The sequence below is a fragment of the Sceloporus occidentalis genome, unplaced genomic scaffold (genome assembly GCF_023333645.1).
Source record: "Sceloporus occidentalis isolate IW3139 unplaced genomic scaffold, rSceOcc1.0.p SCAF_15, whole genome shotgun sequence".
Lineage (NCBI taxonomy): Eukaryota > Metazoa > Chordata > Lepidosauria > Squamata > Phrynosomatidae > Sceloporus > Sceloporus occidentalis.
Genome location: NW_028316995.1, coordinates 2,802,741 through 2,821,825, shown reverse-complemented (window position 1 = coordinate 2,821,825; position 19,085 = coordinate 2,802,741). Strand labels below are relative to the sequence as shown.

At 40.3% G+C, this 19,085-nt stretch overlaps 1 protein-coding gene across 1 annotated transcript; it reads right to left on the bottom strand.

Moving 5' to 3' along the window:
* Window positions 1-526: 526 nt before the first annotated feature.
* LOC149303141 (cytoplasmic dynein 2 light intermediate chain 1-like) lies at window positions 527-18,492 on the bottom strand. The gene is made up of 13 exons (XM_089481346.1): window positions 18,479-18,492; window positions 16,889-17,012; window positions 15,960-15,994; window positions 14,685-14,754; window positions 12,065-12,153; window positions 11,761-11,947; window positions 11,588-11,656; window positions 11,227-11,304; window positions 10,927-11,003; window positions 10,176-10,246; window positions 9,765-9,862; window positions 8,819-8,911; window positions 527-598 (listed from the first exon to the last, which is right to left on the bottom strand). Exons 1-13 carry the CDS (start codon window positions 18,490-18,492, stop codon window positions 527-529), a joined length of 1,077 nt encoding a protein of 358 aa, XP_089337472.1.
* Between the last annotated feature and the right edge of the window lie 593 nt (window positions 18,493-19,085).

Sequence of the window (19,085 nt, the reverse complement as noted above, 5' to 3'; positions counted from 1 at the left end):
TTTCTGTGATATTTCCGAATTATTGTAAAATTGTCAATTTTTCAGTCCTGACACTTTTGGAATATTTGCTCTTTTTCTTTTAAATTGTGTACCCTAAGAAGAATATAAATCCTTTCCATGATATCGAAATAAAAACAAAAATATATTCAGGAAGTGTTTATCAACCTTTTATTGAATTATACAATGCGATATCCACAATCAAAAATAGGTGGTCAACCCCCCCCAAAAATATAGAACATTTCATTTGACACCAATATCCAAACCAACACGGCTAATTACCTTTTAATATGATGGCGTACTTCTCTTAAAGGGAGGCTAGATATGCATTTCCACACAGCGTGCATGGGCAGGTGTGTGTCCCTTTAAAAGCCACTGGTTTCGTTACTGTTACTGTGGTAGATACAATGTGTGTACTAAATAAAACATTTAGTTTATGCAATATAAAGCACATTTATTTTATTTATTTATATGACCATATCTCCAAATAAACATTTGAACACACAAGGATACAAAATCCAAAGGTCTCTCACCGCGTATGAGACTCAAGAACCATTGATTTCCATGACTTATCAGCATTTCTTTTATATTGCTCCAGTTCCTAAAAATAGAAAAGAGGGCATTTATTATAAACACTTGAATATAAACTCAGCAGACAGGGCTATTTGCACATATTTATAAATATGTGTAATAAACTAGTGAAGCCCTTATCTTATCCAGTACACAGCATAGTGTTTACATGCACAGCACTTTACTTTGTGCCTCAACTCCTTTACGTTGGATCCACTGGACAAACGTATGCAAAACCTAGGAGCCAGATAAACCCAGGGGTGAAATTTATGAACGGGGGCTTCCTGGCGCAAGGGATGTATTCAACCCTGATCAGCCACCTAGCTGGAGCCGGTGTGCCCGGCATTGATGGGGCTAATCTACCAGGAGAAAACACTGTTTGGATTGTAGGGATGGAAGGCCCACGGCGCAGACTCGGTTTGGTCAGCTAATCTCTTTAAGACAGGGAAAGACTGTGATTGGAGGAACGCAGTATCCCCAGTGATAAGGAAAAAAATATGAACCCAGTAAGTGACATTAAAACAGAGCAGACGTGGCATAGACATCCCATGAAATGGGTGGAGCTTAGATGAGCATGGCTTCCATTAAGCCCCACCCATTTCATCTCGCTGACTTCCCTTAAAAAACATGGCGCATTGGGCACATTCCTGGTTCACTAAGTTCGAATGCAAGCTATGGCCCCGAGACCACCACCCTGCTTCTCCCCACTACCTATTCTAGCACTTTATACCATATTTGAAATGAAAAACACAGCATTTGACAGCAGATAAGAACCATTCGGTCCATCTTGTCAGCCTGTTTTTCTCTGTATAAAGATGTTAATTGGTCCTTGGTTTTGTCATATATTCCGTAGCGTATTTATTTTATGTTGAGATTGACTTGTCGCTACTTCCTATAACATAGATCAGAAAATAAAAAAAAAAAAATTGGAACGGCGTATTAGCAGATTATTATATAATGGAGAATGATAAGATAACATTACTATATTCACACCCAAAGTGACAAGTCACCTTGAACCCAATAAACAGATGACGTTTAATGCCAAACTCTTTGAGATGTCTGGAAATAGAGCCATCTCAGTGCAAAGGGTATTACTACGGTGCAACGGGTACAGAGATATTATCTAACGTTATCTCATTTAATTGGACAAAGTCGTTTAGTTCCGCTGTCTATTTATCGTATTTTTAACTAGCTCTATTTTTATTACTTTGGCTACCAGTTTAGTTAAAGAAGAAGTAAATGCTCTTACGTCTATTCTAAGTGTCGATTTTTTTAATCCCTTTATAATGAGTGACACATTACCGTATTTGCTCAATTATAAGACGACCCTGATTATAAGACGACCCCCCAAAATCTAAATATTTGTTTATGAAAAAAAGAAAAAGCCTGAATATAAGACGACCCTATAGGAAAAAAGTTTTACCAGTAAATGTTAATTCATGTAAACTATGTGAATATTTTTTTTTTAATAAAAGCTATGATTGAGAAAAATATTTTGTTTTTATTTCCTTTTTTTTCAACCTGCCCCCCCCAGTTATGCACATCTGCCCCCTGGCTTGCCACTCTGCCCCAGAAATGCCTTTTGACCCCCCATGTGCCACTCTGCTTCCAGAATTGCCTTATACCCCTATATGCCACCCTGGCATTTAGGGGGTTAAAGGGCATATTATGGGGCAGAGTGGCATATAGGGCGCTATAAGGCATTTCAGGAGGCAGAGTGGCGTAAAGAAGATTAAAAGGCATTTCTGGAGGCAGAGGGGCATTAAGGGGGTTAAAAGGCATTTCACAGAGCACTCTGCCTCCAGAAATGCCTTATGCCCCCCCCCATTTAACACTCCCTCCCCCTCCCTCCTCCAAACTTACCCGAGCTTCTGAGTCCCCGGTGCGTAGTCCGGGCAGTGTGTAGACAACTTCCGCTGCAGCCGGGAGGAGGTGCGGTTAGCGGTGGGGGTTGTCTGCGTCCATCGCGCAGACCTTCCCCGGCTGTCAGAGATCACTGGGAACTCTGATCTCTGACAGCCGGGAAAGGTCTGCTCGATGGACACAGACAACCCCCGCTGCTAACCGCACCTCCTCCCGGCTGCAGCGTTGGTTGTGTACGCGAATCGCGTAGAGCTCTACACGCTGCCCGGTGCTTAGTCCGGGCAGCATGTAGAGGTCTACGCGAATCGCGTAGAGCTTAGTCCGGGCAGCGTGTAGAGCTCTACGCTCTATTCGGGGACTCAGAAGTACCGGTAAGTGGGGTGGGTGGGGAGGAGACAGGAGATCCAGGTCCCCTGCATCGCTGCGGGGGATCTGGATCTTAAGTCTCATAGTCAGACCTAGTTGAGGTCTGATTATAAGACGACCCCGGTTATTAGACGAGGGGTCTTTTTCAGAGCATTTGAAAATACAGTATATTAGTATTTAACATCACGGTGGAAGCCAATGTCAATCAGAAGCAGCCAATCAGAGCTGGGGTCCAAAAAGAAACCAAGAGGATCCCAAGTCATATCTCGGCCCTTAATGTCCTCTAAAACACAACATGCTGTTATTATTATACTTGGGGGATGCTCAGATGTGTATCTCCTGTGGATTTTTTTTTAAACTAACTTGAAAAAGGTTTGCATAAAATGCACTTTTATTTTTGTCCAGAAACTCTGTAAGATCCAGTAAAATGTATTCACAGGACACAAATGTCACATCTAAAGGTGTAGACACAGTGACTAAGTCTTAACCATCCACAAAGCCCCACATAGTCTTCCCTATTCCTATCACTCTAAACCAGCAAACTCAATCAACATGCGCAACCTAACCAATCTTATTCCTATCATCTCCAACCATAAGCTACCTCCCGTCTTTAACTGTGCCCTATGGAATGCCCGCTCGGTATGCAACAAACTTGCTTGTATACATGACCTTTTTCTATCCCATGCTTTTAACCTCCTAGCTCTTACTGAAACCTGGATCCCCTCCCATGACACTACTGCTTCTGCTGCACTCTCCTTCGGAGGACTACATTTCAGCCACACTCCTAGGCCTGATGGCAGAAAGGGTGGTGGTGTAGGCATCCTTCTCTCACCTCACTGCACCTTCCAGAATATACCAAGCCCTCCCTCCCTCTCATTCTGTTTGAAACTCACACAATCCGTCTTTTCTCTCCACTCTCTCTTCAAATTGCTGTCATATATCGCCCTCCAGGTCCTACCTCACAGTTCTTTGACCACCTCTCTGCCTGGCTCCCTTTCTTCCTCTCTCCTAATATCCCCTGTCTTATTCTGGGTGACTTTAACATTCCTCTAGATATATCTAACAACTCTGCTAGCTCCAAACTCCTCTCCCTGACATCCTCCTCTGGTCTCTCTCAATGGACTAATTCCCCTACGCACACCGAGGGACACTCACTTGATCTGGTTTTCTCCAGATCATGCTCCCTTTCAGACTTCTCCATCTACCCGTTCCCTCTGTCTGACCACCACCTTCTATCCTTTTCTCCAGTGCTAACCCCTAACAAAACAAACTTACAGCGTTCACCTCATACTTGTAGGCCATTACCAGACAATACCATTACCCAACTGTCAGCCTCACTTGAACCTCTCTTACCTTCCATGTTAACCCTTTCCTGCCCAGACACAGCAGCCTCTTTTTATAACAACACACTTGCTTCATCCCTCGACACCATAGCTCCAATTACTACAAGTTACCCCCGACAATTTAAACGCCAACCATGGCATACCAAAACCACACGGTTTCTTCAGAAGTGCTGCCGCACGGCTGAGCGTTATTTCAGAAAATCCAAATCCAGCGAAGACTTTACTCATTATAAATTCATGCTCCACACCTACAACTCTGCCCTCTCTCTCACCAAACAGCTCTACTTCTCCACTCTCATATCCTCTCTTTCTTCCAACCCACGACGCCTTTTTTCTACTTTCAACTCCCTTCTCTGTCCCTCCACACCCACACCACAAACCTCTCTCACTGCCCAAGATCTTGCTGCCCACTTCAAAGAGAAGATCGAGACTATTAGAAAAGACCTCTCTTCCTTACAACTCCCTCCTACACCACTCAACACCACTCTCTCCACTCCTACTATACTAACTGCCTTTTCCCCTACAACCGAAGAAGAGATAGCCACTCTTCTTTCTTCCTCTCACCCAACAACCTGTCCCCTTGACCCCATCCCTTCACACCTTACAAAGTCTCTATATCCATCCCTTGGTCCATCACTTACCCACCTATTTAATCTTTCTCTATCATCTGGAACTGTACCATCTGCCTTCAAGCATGCGCTAATCACACCAATTCTAAAGAATCCTTCCTCAGATCCCGTCTGTTTGTCTAACTACCGCCCTATCTCTCTGCTTCCTTTTACCTCTAAGCTGCTTGAACGGATTGTGTACAACCGCCTCATTAACTTCCTCTCCTCTAATTCCCTCCTTGACCCTCTACAGTCTGGTTTCAAACCCCTTCACTCTACTGAAACAGCTCTAACAAAAGTCTCCAATGACTTGCTCTCTGCCAAAGCAAAAGGTCACTACTCTATTCTAATTCTACTGGATCTCTCTGCTGCTTTCGATACTGTTGATCACCACCTTCTTCTAGACTCACTTGCTTCTATAGGCATTCGAGATACAGCTCTCTCCTGGATCTCCTCATATCTGTCTAACCGTTCCTTCTCTGTCAACTTCTCTGGCAAGACATCATCGCCCCTTCCACTTTCGGTTGGTGTCCCCCAAAGTTCAGTCCTTGGCCCTCTGCTGTTCTCTCTTTATACTTCATCTCTTGGCAAACTAATCAACTCATTTGGCCTCCAGTATCACCTATATGCAGATGATACCCAAATCTACCTGTCTTCTCCTGATCTCTCTCCATCTCTCCTGTCCCGTATTACCAATTGCTTGTCTGTTATTTCTTCATGGATGTCACAACACTACCTGAAACTTAATCTTTCTAAAACTGAACTCATTATCTTCCCTCCCTCCATCTCCACTCCACTACCTGAATTCTCTATCACCATTAACAACACGACTATCTCTCCTACTAACCAGGCCCGATGCCTTGGGGTCATCCTTGACTCAAACCTCTCCTTCATCCCTCACATTCAGTCCCTCGCCAGATCCTGCCGCTTGCACCTAAAAAACATCTCTCGTATCCGCCCATTCCTCACCCAAGAATCCACAAAAACCCTGGTTCATTCCCTTATCATTTCCCGTCTTGACTACTGCAACACTCTTCTGGTTGGCACTCCACTGTCTCGACTCTCTCCTCTACAGTCTATCCTTAATGCGGCTGCTAGGCTCATCTTCCTTGCACGTCGCTCCTCTTCTGCTTCCCCCCTCTGTGAAACCCTCCACTGGCTCCCAATTACCTTTAGAATTAAATTTAAGATCCTGGTACTGACATATAAGGCCATCCATAATACTGCTCCTCCGTACATTTCTGACCTCATTAGCAAATACTCTCCTACTCGATCCCTACGTTCCTCCCATGGGCTAAGGCTCTCCTCCTCACTCATCACCTCTTCCTTTTCCCGTCTACAAGATTTCACTCGAGCTGCCCCATATCTCTGGAATCTTCTCCCAAGGAACCTTCAGCATTCTCCCTCCCTCCCAACATTCAAGAAACATCTAAAAACCCACTTCTTCAGAGAAGCATACCATCTTAGCTGCTAGAACTTCCTTGTCATCGATACAACCCCCACAATACCTCTCACCCTTTCTCTATGCCTTATGTTTGTCACCCCATTTCCCTCTAGATTGTAAGCTTGCGAGCAGGGCTCTCTCCACCAAATGTATCGGTTTGTCTTAGTCTGTCAATTCTTGTCTTGTCATATCCCTTGAATTTATGTATTGTATTAAGCGCTGCGTAAACTGTTGGCGCTATATAAATAAAGGATAATAATAATAATAATAAAAGCCGTGTCGGATGTACCCTTCAAGGATTTAAACAAATACTGCATTAATAAGCGTGACTCCGAGGGAGGTCTGCCGGCACTCGGGTAACTCTGAGTCAATAACCTGAAGTGTATAGGTTCCATGTTTTCGGCTGACAGCGAGTTATCTGAGCGCCCGGCGGATAACTGCCTTACCATGAACATGCTGTATTACCAGCAATAACTTATCAGTCATAATTTCTGGATGTCAACAAACTGATAAGAGAGAGGAGTTGAATTGTGGGGTTACTAGCGGTCAAACGGTGGTGAAGCTATTTCAAGAAACAATTCAGGAGAAGCCTTCAGTTAGGAGGTTTTATAATATATTTTGAAGGGGCAGCTTAATGTCTCCCCAATACAGAAAAATACATATTAAAATACTAACTGTGAGTGATATGCATTCTTTGAAACAATAAAAAAGACTAGAAGTCTCAGCCCTGTTGCTGCCCTACTTTGCCGTGGTCCAACATTTCTTGCTACTGATTGGCTGCTTGAAGCACCCAATCAGTGGAAGGAAAGCGCTCCTATTGAAATCTGCCAACACTGGAGGTGACTGGCGGTACGTTTACTGCGTGGCAGCGGATGTGTTCAGCCAGAAAAGGAACACCACAAAACTAACGTTTATATGATGGTTGGAGTGTCCCTCCACAATAATAATTCAACATATCGAGACGTTCTAGTGGCTGGTCTTGAAAATAAAGGAATAATACATATTTTCTTGGCAACATTTGTTAACAGTAGTAGAGACGTGGAATTGCAGACACAGACTCTTATCATCGTATTATTATTCATTTATTGATACCGCACCATCATATTCTGCAGGGTACATCACATATAACATGTTTTTAGTTTAAGTTTCTTTGTCAATCACTAGAACTGTTTACAGATATTTAGTGTAAAATGTTACACCAGGTAAGCAAGATTCGCAGATGTTCTGAAGTTCTCTGCCTTCTCCTCACCCGCACTTGCAAAGGCTACCGGAACAAATCAACTTAAAAAGGGGGCCATGAGACAACATATCAGGGAGGAATAAGTACACATATCCTGAGAACAGTTAAGATGGTTGCATGGTATACTACAAAGGTGGATTTCTGACAGACATATATTGCTTATTTAAATCTGTAAAATGATGTATAGAATAGTATAAGTGACAGATTCGCTTGCAGTCTTATGCCAGGAAAGACAATTCTGTCAAGTGAAAGAGAAGCTAAATCCGTATAGTGCCAGCCAGTGAAGTAGGTCTAGTGTCATGGCAGCCAAGCTCAGAGCTGGCACCTTTTGTCTGGGGGTAAGTACAGCCAAGTGATACCTCAATCAGCTTATCCCCCCTTTAAGAGGTAGAAGACGCTTCTAGTATATGACCCCACTTCCCAGAGCCCTAAAAAGGTGAGCTGGCCCTGCATGAAATGCTCGGACCAGCTTAAGGGTAAGTGTCCCCATCCCTCCAAGCCAGCCTGTCCCTGGCCACCCGTGTAAGGACAGCTTTGCTTGTCTCACGCCAGGGCTGGCTTGTTTCTATTGTAACATAAAAGTAGGCAAAAAATATGTATCCATTTTTCCCCCAATCAAAAAACAGGAACTTGCAAATTAATCAGGAAGAACTTTGCCCTGCCACAGTTTGTCATTAGAAAAATAATAATCCACTTCATATTGAGTTTTATCTCATTGGCTACTTGGGTGTACCAAGGGCCTTTTTAGTAAGTGTTTCATTACTGATAAATCCCTTTCGATAATAAAAATCTAGATTGGGGAAAATCATTTTCTCTTTATTCCACGTGGCTACGCAGATAAAGGTGTCTGCACGAGAGTTACCTTTTAGAGAAGACATTTTATAAGAGTTCAAAATGAAAGAAGAACTATGACTATGGACGCCCACCCAAGAAAACCTTGCTTATCACCTTTCGATTATTAAGACACTACAGACAAAAGATAAACCATCACTAGGGTCCCAACATGGATCCCATTAGGGTTTAAAAACACAAACACAGAACTCCGAGTAAGTAAAACGTTTAGAACTCGGGGTTTTTTAGCTGATATGATTTAGCAGGCACAAACATGTACATGTAAGGTTCAACTGTGAAGCCCTGGCATGGAGGACAGCATTGGAAGCTCACATATGCCAGGTAAACCTGGAATCTTGCCACCACTAAAGACAAAAAGTGCCTTCCTAAGCATTTTTAACGGGTCTTTGGGATAAAAATGGCATATTCTTCCTTTTAAGCCTTTGGGACTCTTTCTTGAGTCATTACATTCAGTTAGTCCAGTCTCATTGGACTGATGACTATAATGCGACAAAATGCTGGGACATTTCTCTATTCCAAATTATTTTAGCAGTACCTGATCCTTTTGAGCCCTCATGGCATCAACTTCACTTTCGGCGTACTGTGGATCTTTAGCAGGGTCTTTCAAATCTTTTCTGTCCCTTGCATTCTATAAAGAACAGAGAGAAAGATTAATAATCACCTTTAGCATGTTATTGTCAATAAAGGAACTAAAGTCAATTTATAAATGGATAAACAGAAAAAAAAAATTATACGGCCCCCAGCCTGTAAGAAAACACCTAGCCAGTAGACTACAAAACAGATTTAATAGCATTTACAGCACTATTTATACCACTACTCAATCATATATATATGAGCATTTAGGAAATGTAAAGTGCGATCTCCCTCAATTATCAGCGTGGAGTATAAAACCGAGACAGAGGCAACCATGACATGATGTACCCAATGGCCTTCCCGTCAGCTTTGGCTTTAGGCTTGGAGGTGACCTAGGCCTGACCCAGGGCAATGTCCTAGCTGCCCCCTCTATGGCTGTTGTCCTTACTGCTGAGCTCTAGAATACAATATCCTAGCTCTTATCCCAGCCACTGAAGGACACACGGGTTTGGGTACAGCATATTATGGAGGCTATGTAGGCCTGGCATAGCTTTCAATAGCGTACATGAGCTGGTTGAGATGATTAGAGCTGTTCCAATGAGAATCGTGCACAAAGGAAGCAAAAATAAGTGAATAAGTAGAATGTAACACAGTGAATGAATAACGTCCACAGTAAAGACTGAAAGACTCTAATACAAAACATGTATAAAAATGACAGCATAGACACACTTGCAGGAGTACTGAAAAACATGCGGGTGAGCGCTCCCTTACACCTTCCACTTCTGTCACTCTTGTAACGTGTAATCGTTGGTCACAGCTTTCCTGACCAAAGCAGCAGCAAAGCATATACTAAAAAAAACTTTTAATCAGTTAACTAAAAAAATATATTTTTCAGCGCACTTTTTTACCTGCGGAGGAAAATATCTCATGTAGACATTCTTCCATAACTCCATGGGTGTGCTCCCACTGAACTGTCGTAAATCACTACTGGAGGCTGGAGGAGACCCTAACGTTTAAATATAGACAGTATTATAATAATTAAAAGGTGCCTTTGCAGTATGTTAAGGAAATACAACTTAACAGATCTATCATTTTATTCTTTTATTTGAAGGTTTAATAAAAAAGAAAAATTATATCCATTTCTATGACAACATCCTGTTGCCAGTTTAAAAAAAAAATAGGGGAATTTACTTAATTAAAGATTCATTTATGAGCAGTGCTGGGGAAGATGTTGGTGGTTATGAAAGTGTTCTGGGTACGTGGAATAGCACAAAGAGCCGGTTTGCAGAAGGATAGAAAGGATTTAAAATAACTCTTACCAATTTGGCTTAACGAGTCTGACCCGGCTGGAACGAGAAGTGGTTTATTATGATCCACCGCAACAGATTTACTGTAAAGACAAAAAATATATATTTCAGAGTCTAATTACAATCTTTAGAATCCGCATAAATACTTCATTCTCTCTAAAGAAGTTAAAAGGAAGAAAATGAAAATGACACATATCCACGTTTTATTTGCTGCTTTAGAATTACATTCTTATGGTAGCCTTTTGGACTCATCTTGCTGATCCCTGGCCCACTTACAATTTGGAACATATAGAAACATATAGAAACAGTAGAAGTTTCCTGATAAAGTCACTCATGGGCAAATCAGCAACTGTATTACCATGTATAGAGAACTATTCCTAATCATAGTTCCCCTTCAGAAAAAGGAAGGGTAAGGGGACCTTGAAGCTTCGGGTCTACCTCTCGGTAAAACTATTTGTCAAATCACCTGACAAAATAAACTTAGCGAAATACATATTATTGAGTATAATGGAATGTTTTTGATCATCTTTACCAATGAAGTGCCACTGAAGAACATGTCTCCATACTCTTATGGAGCAGTAATTTACCTGGATTTCACTTTTCCCTAAATATTCCCTAATATCAAACCATCCAACCTACGTTCACAGGTTAATGCTGCGCATGTATCATTTTCATAAAAGGTAGATTGGTAAATACAGAAGCAACATGTATAAAAGGGAATGGAAAAAATTACATGCTTTTGCAGAACTGATAACCTTTTTACCTTCTGTCCAGTCCAAATGCCAAATGATTAATATACGAACGGGTTACTGTTTTAAGTGATTCAGATTTGCTTGTGAACTGCAAAAATAAAGAAAATATACATTTAAAAAAATTATACTATGACAGTAATGTAATGACTGGGACAAATAAAAAGTAGTGCTTATATCTTTCTGTTATTGAAGGCAACTTTTTATCTACTGTAATAGCTTGGCTTATTCTATGTCTCACATTTGAACATTAGCTTTGAAATTGGTTTAAAAAAACATGCAAAAACATGCAAACTAAAGAAAAAAATACACACCATCAATGAGGCTCCATAGAAATGTGATACAAATCGAAGAGTCTTGCATATAACTTTTCTTTTCTCCGATTCGAGGTCCTAAAATTAAACAATGCTAAAACAATACATACAATGCTTGAAGTCACCGAGTGTATTATCATCTCTTGGAAAACGGTGGAATTGAGCAAAACATCCCCATTACTTTTACACACTCAGAGTGTACATTTGTATCTGTAATATAACAACCAAAGACTGAAGGCAACAAATAAATCCAATTCAATGAATTAGTTAAAAGGATTAAAATACTTTTCAATAACAACCTACCAGTTTAAGTATATAATCTATGCCCCCCCCCCCAAAAAAAACCAAAATGAATTCTTACCAGAAAAATGTCATATTTGCTCCCAATAATTAATAAGGGTATAGGGAATGGATCGATGAATTCTCTGTCCTGTTAAGGAAACATAAAGGTCGTAGTTGTAGTGCAGTTTCTAAATGAAGTCCACTAGATCTTAAAAAGGAGTGTAGTATTGACTTAAATAAAAAGATACATACTGGATGGTCCTTGAGCATACTCTGCCACATATTCTGTTTTATTTGATTAGCTAGTTTGGAATTTGCCTTTCCAATGTCTGCCACGACTCTGTTCACATGATTCCTGGTTTTCTGAAGAAGGTTCTCCATTGTCGGCCACAACTCATCCGGTTTAGAAAGGTCAAGAACAAGAACCAGAGAAAATGTCCTGTGAAATAATCAAACACACGCAGGATTATTTAGCACAACAGTGTAATCCCTTCCCTATCCACTATTTCTCCCTATAACGGTTAATAGATTATAACTGACGATAAGTGTTATGTACCTTAAACTGTCACTTGTGATCGGGATGCGGATTAAATCCAGCAGCGATGTCCCTCCACCTAGTTCCCAAAAATGAGCAATGTCTTTTGGCTACAAAACAAAGAATTTAAAGGATTGAGTAATCTGGCACATAGTTAATCCTAAAATAAGACATTTTTCTAGATGTGAAACGATGCTGAAGTGATATTTTTAACGTGAAAAGCAAAGAGCAATTTTGAGGACAACTTTATGGTATAATGAAACAATCCATATATCTAAAACGGGCAATTAAACAGATAAAAAGGGAAACGCACATATTTGCCCCTTAACTCCAAGAATTTGGGGATACTAAGTGTGGCCATATTGGGCATCTGTACCTGACATCTCATTATATTCATGTTTCGGAGTAAAGGATGTACATCTTCTCAATAAATTGGTTCTCAGTTTCATGAATACTGTGATTCTTTTATCTAGAGGCTTATCTAGAGTTATAGGCGCAAGAAGCTAGAAGATTTATTTGGGACTATGGGAAGTGAGGGAGAGGGGGGGTAGATAGTTAAGCCGAAAAAATTTGCTTAAGCCGTGAATGAACAATCCGATGACTGCGTTACTCACTTAGTTACCCAAGTCCGTCTTATTATCGAGATTAACATGTTCTTAACTGGTTCAATAATTCTGGATTGTTTTAATAGCAGGTTTGGACTAACTACCTACTTCCTAAGCATACGTCATATTTCCCAGCATTTCATCTCCACTTCCTAAAGTGCCCATCGAGTATGTATCTTTATGAATGTTTGTAACTTGATTTATAACTGGTGCAGAATTGAAAAGGGTTGGGATGAAATGTCTACCTGCTTTCTCCATTATTATAATGAGCCCCATGACAATTACAATGAAATATTTTATCAAAAAATGTCTAATAACAAACATGATTAAAGTACAGTCACAGAGGCCGAGCCAAGCTGGAAACCTTTTTTCACAAATACAATGTCTACAAGGTCGAGTTCTCTTGTTTTACGGACTTAAAATCTCTTTTCCAGTGCAAGGTATAACGTGTGTATCCTGTGGGTTATCACCGATATCAACATGCATTGTTTATCACTCAGGTATACTCCTAGATAATTAAAGAATGCTTTCCATACCAATTCCCAAATCCATACAGAGTGATATTATTTTTTAGATTTCACTGAAGTCAGAAAAATAATATATTTGATGTACATATTTACAGTATATAAACTGATATGAGTTATCGTATCGTACAAAATTTACAATCTATTGTAAAAAGAATGTTATCAGCTGTCAATTAGTGAGCCATCATCAACGTAAAGTACCATAAAGCTAAAGGGACAATGAGTTCATGAAAAGGAAAGGAAAAACTGTAATGTAGAAAGCGAGATATTCCAGGAGAAATGCAAGAAAATGGAGGCATATGTAGGTAAAATGTTTCTAACATGGCACTATGACACAGATTATATGTACTGTGAAGGTCCAAACACATTCTAATTCCTGTCATATAATCATATTATTAGGGAAGACTAGTGAATCTTTCCATCGGGTGTATTATATCTGGAACCACACAGATATTGATCATCACTTGCATTTTTGTAAAATAGGTTATATATATATATACACACACACACCCTAGCCCTCAATATTAGATATTGCCATCCAATCTCATCATACCATTAAATCAACTCAATAGTCAAAAGAATAAATGTCAGGAGAGTTTGCAGGGGAGTTGTGGTTTTTATTTATTAACTTCACTGTACATTATGAAGGTCCAAGCCCAGTGAGCTTCTGCTACAGGAAGAGCAGGGCTTACACATTAAACTGTACATTATATAGGGCCAGCTTACCCTTTCTTGCTGGAGAAACCCATCTCTGTTGGCCCTAATAATAAATAGTAAGGTGAAGTTGAAACTCTCCTACCTTTAGTAAATAAGCTTACATGACTTCCAAAATCATTACATCGCTGGTTTTTCCTGCTAGAAGCGCTGAGCTGAGCCCTGTATCATGTATTTAAAAAAAGTATTTAACTGCATATTACAGGGCCAACCTAGATGTTTTGGGGGTAAAAGTTCATTGGGTTTGGCATGTCATTATGAAGTCAGTAAGCTGAAACCTTAACTCTTCTGCACATTTACCTGCTAACTCAATCATCTTCATTGAGGAACCATGGGCAATGCAGCAACTTTATGCCTAATGCTACTGTGGTACCCCCCCCCACACACACATAAACCTAACCAACTTGAAATGAAAGAGTTCACAACATCTTGAATATAGCAAGAATAACGTTCTAATACAAATATGATTTAAATTGCAATATCTGTAATGTGCTGGTGGTTTTATCTATAAAGCTTTAGCTAATGTAACCCAGAAGACATTCTAGTAATCAGGCACAAACCTTGAACTGAAGATAACAGAGAACATTAGTACAACTTGCTGCCCAAAAGATAATGTTATCTAATTATCTAATTAAATACAAGTCGAAGTCATTTCTTGTTAATTCTCACTGACTTAGCTAATTAAGATATGGAGTATGGGGCCTCTATCGTATCTATGCTTGAATCTTGGATTTTTCCGATGCCCACAAAGATAACCAATGCAGTCCCTTGATGTCAGTTATTATTCCCAAAGCTTACAGTGCTGTGTCCCTTTGCTCTTCTTCCAAATGTATACTCTAAGGCTAAGGTTGGCTTGGACACTTCATCCCTGTGAATGGAAACAAAATAATAATAACAATAAGGCATTTAACACGGTAATCGATATTACCGCAAGATATGGAGATCCACAGGAGCACAACAGGAAAAAAAGAAGCGATCCCATGGGATTGGACAACTCTCAGGCAGAAAATATATTTTTTCTGTTGCCCCTCCTATAGTGTTCCTGAAACACCACAAGCCATCTGATAGCCACCATCTTGATACAAACTAATTCCCCCACACCTTATTTATACATCTTCCTTTGCACCCTGAAACCACTTACCCTTACAAGAGACCCCCTACTCCCTCTTTCACCCCTCATTTTGTTTAGATTACCCATACTACTCAAAAGCGGGGCATTCTCAGTGTTAATGTATATTTCTTATGTATGTGTTAATCATCAGGGGTAATTTGTTGGCGCTTAGTAATTAAAAGGTAACATTAAAAATAGTAAAACATCTCTAGGTAACATAAGAACACCATCAGTTGGATGACTGTGGGATTTGTAGTTCATAAAAAATGAAATAAAGCATTTTGTACAAGTTCCCATTTGTACGGGCGTTTTCTCCTCACATATTCAGAAATATTTATAGACCCATTTTAGCTGCCAGAGAAAAGCAGATTGTACCAAGATTTGCATTTGTATTGTACAAAAAGAGTTTTTCCTATACTTGCAAACCCTTCACAGGATACAGTACAGTAATTTATTTTAGACCCTTTCTACTTAGCATTCCTGCTTTTGATCCAAAAGAAGGCAAAAAAACCAAACTTTTTTTTTTTTAAATTGCCACTTAGGGAGAAAATTCCTTCGTGACTACAAAAGGCAATACGATTTCTCTTTGGATCAAGAAGCTCTAAAATATTAATACTAATTCTATCATTTATAGCCCTGTATCTTGAATCTGGTAGAACCACCTCTCTTGGCAGTGGATTCCATACCTTTATGGCCCTTACTGTAAAGAATCCCTTCCTTTGTTGTGTATGAAATCTTCTCTCTTCCAGTCTTAGAGGATGACCTCTGTTAATTTCTGTTAATGAACAGGTCACCGGACAGCTCTATATATTGGCCCTGCACATATTCATACACTATTATAATACCCTCTCTAACTTTTTAATTCTCCCTTTGGTGATTTATTTGTCTAAATAGCAGCTGTCTATTTAATGAAATTATTGGAAAACATTAGACAACTAAGAAATGATAGGAACGACTTGTACCTGTCAAGACATCGAAGAATAATAGATGTCTTTCCCTAAAAGACAGAAAACAAATGAACAAACGCATAAATATAATCACTTCATTTCACAGGACTACAAATAAATAATATATCATAATAATAAAACAGTAATACGAAATAACAAAATTAAAATAAACCTAGTGAAGTACTCTTTGGTAAAGGGATTGTATTGAATTATTGGTCTGAAAATTATCTATAAAACGAAGATTGATGATCCCAGTAGGTGGGAAGGGGTATGACCTGGGGCGGTGGGTAGATTAAGGAGAGTGGACAGGGAGAGAGTGGGATTAGGCAGGCCAGTCCATTTTTCTTAACAATGGATGAACCAGGGGCTCCGCCTAGATTTAAAATATAATGTATAAAGTATAATATAACGTATATATAAGACACAGTTTTTTGTTAATTGGTTGAGTTAAATAAGAGACGTTTTGATACAAGACGATATATCTTGTCTTTTACTCTTGACTATGACCTCAGTTTTTCATGACATCACAAATTTTTATCAGGGTCAGAAAGTGTCAGTGACAGTATCTTATAGCAGTGCTGTGAGCAACATGCCAAATTTACATATGTCCCGAAAGAAATGGTCAATGTGGTCACTGATGGAGCAGGCTATTTTCTGAGAGCCTCCTCTCTGTTAGCAGACATATAGATCGTAACTAACCAACATGCAACACAGAAGGGGTAAGTAACCTCTGTCTTTTTCAGTCAGCTTGGGTGCAGGGTATGGCTTTGCAAAGTGTGAGTTCTTGTTCATGCGTGTGTGCATTTCTATTTGTGTATAGTAAATTTCAGTGGAAAACATGCGTGATAATGTGTAGTTAGCGTCTTTAGTGATGGAGTCCATCATCAGGCCATGCGGGGGGGGGGCACTTCTCTTTATAGGTGCACGATATACAATTATAGTACCCCATTTTTGTTGCCTATGAAGAAGACTGATCGTTCAGAATGAACAGCTCCTTCAGGGTCCTCTTCGTTTCCAGCATTTTCCTTTTTTTGTACTTCAGCTATAGCTATGTCCCACAGGCTGTCACTGGGAAACAGAAAAAAACCCAAAACATTTACATTTATACATTTATATCTTGACATTTTTAACATCCTCGCAGTCTGGAGACCTTTTGGGAACAGTCCTGCAATTATATGGAGGAGAAACTAGCAGCGTTGTAACCGGTCTCTGGAAGCTGCAATCATTTGAAACACGGAATAGGGCAGCCCCAGGTGTTATGGAACCACTATATATCAGCAAGAAACGCTTATTGCTTTAATGAATATAAGCTGGCCTCGACCAATAAAGGGTTACACCTCACGCAGATACGTGGGAGACGCAAGTAGCAGTGTATTCAATTATCTATGTTTTACTAACCATAAGCGCCATCCGGCTATATCTAGTTGCAGGAAAGTATCTAACATTTGCTTCTAACGGTTTTCTGCCTAGTTCCGCATAGTTTCAGGATTAACCAATTAATAAGCTTTACGTAACCTGACGTCTCTCTTTCCGGACACTATATAATCTATAATATAAACAAAATAAAGCAGAGTGATTTTGGACCTGACCCAGAGTGTGTCGTGTGTCTTATTTCTCTCTCCGTGCACGTACATTTATATTCACATAATTTGGAGCAGTTCAACAATTGAAGAAAGGCTTTATTGGAAAGCATCCAAAACACAGGGACAGACCACCTAACATGCCTTGGAGGCAGAGGTGTAAGAAGATAAGTGGCAAATTCTTCAGAGACTGGTGAATATAATGCAGATGCCCCTGAATTACCAGCTTATTACCAGCTTATTTAGGATAAGCATTGTGTACCACGGCGAGCCCATAAAGCGAGAGTTCATTCTATTTTTATGCTAGAAAAAGATGGAAATCAGAACCATGCAAAATGCCAGCGTACGTTTTAAATACTGGTTCTCAGACATGGATTTCATTTATATCTATAGAGGGAAAAAGGCACCGCGATTCTCCATGACAACGTTCTCCGGAAAGGCGGACAGTTTGCATGTGTAGCTTATGAGAAGGCATATGAAACACACCAAACGCAGACGCGCTAACAGCCATATTCACCCCACTGTTTCTATTATTATTAACCCTTTTTAAGATTTCGCTTTTTTTTTTTCTTTTTTAATTTTTGCAATAAACCTTATATTTTATAGGTATCCCTCGGCTAAGCCGGCTACTTTGAGAAAGGTTTACATGTATGTCACAAACATTATCTGTTTTAAGCTTTTTTATTGTTATGTTTGCAAAGAATGACAGCATGATAGCGTAGCACAGCACCAGGAGCCGTCACAGAGGTCTCTCGCAATATTGTGATCGTAGCCCACCTCCGTAATCACCTGACAGGTATACCTACAGCGCGTACCCGTGCCAGCCTGTGACTATACCCGGGGGCCGGCCGGCGGGCGGGCCTACTGCGATATTATCAGACCTCCGTATTCTGATACGAAGCAGCCGGTGTTCTTCTCAAATCCCAAACCAACTTGCCCCTCTTCACCCCATACCTGGGTCGAGGCATCTTCCCTACGACGTAGTGGTGCCGAAGGACTCTCTTCCCGTCTCTATGGTAACCAGCAGCGTCGAGCAGTAATGACGTTGCCCATCGCGTGTGTCACGTGGTGCGGATGAGCAGGCAGCCTGCTGTTTGCGGTTTGGAGGCTGATCGAGATTTTTGTATACATCCAAGTTGTAATATATACATTAGCTAGTGGTGTTACCAGGGAACTCGCCGGGGTAGCTACTAGAGGACATTACTGTATTTGAATCTGAAATGTCATTTTTTATCAAATTATTTTTAGGACCCATTTGCAAAGAATGTGAAGTATAAAGCTATTTGTGGTGGCTTTGGGCACGTGTAACACGCTGACTCTTCATTAGGTGATTATAAGATATATATACAGGAAGGGAGGGTGAGTATAATGGTATGATCTGAACAGACCACAAGATTCACTTCAGGGACACTTGTGTAAAGTGTGTGGATTAACCACACGTGGGATTAAAATGATTAAAGTGCTGCATTGCGCTCCCCTCGGTGCTCAGAGGGTTAAACCATACACAACTGCTAAAGTTAACTCTTTGCATCTATAAGGGCCGCCACCGCTGGTATTAAAA

Coding starts and splice junctions, on each gene's coding strand:
- LOC149303141 (XM_089481346.1), bottom strand. Junction 11,948..12,064: donor ATCACAAGTGACAGTTTAAG/GTACATAACACT, acceptor ATTATTTCACAG/GACATTTTCTCTGGTTCTTG. Junction 9,863..10,175: donor AGACTCGTTAAGCCAAATTG/GTAAGAGTTATT, acceptor TTTAAACGTTAG/GGTCTCCTCCAGCCTCCAGT.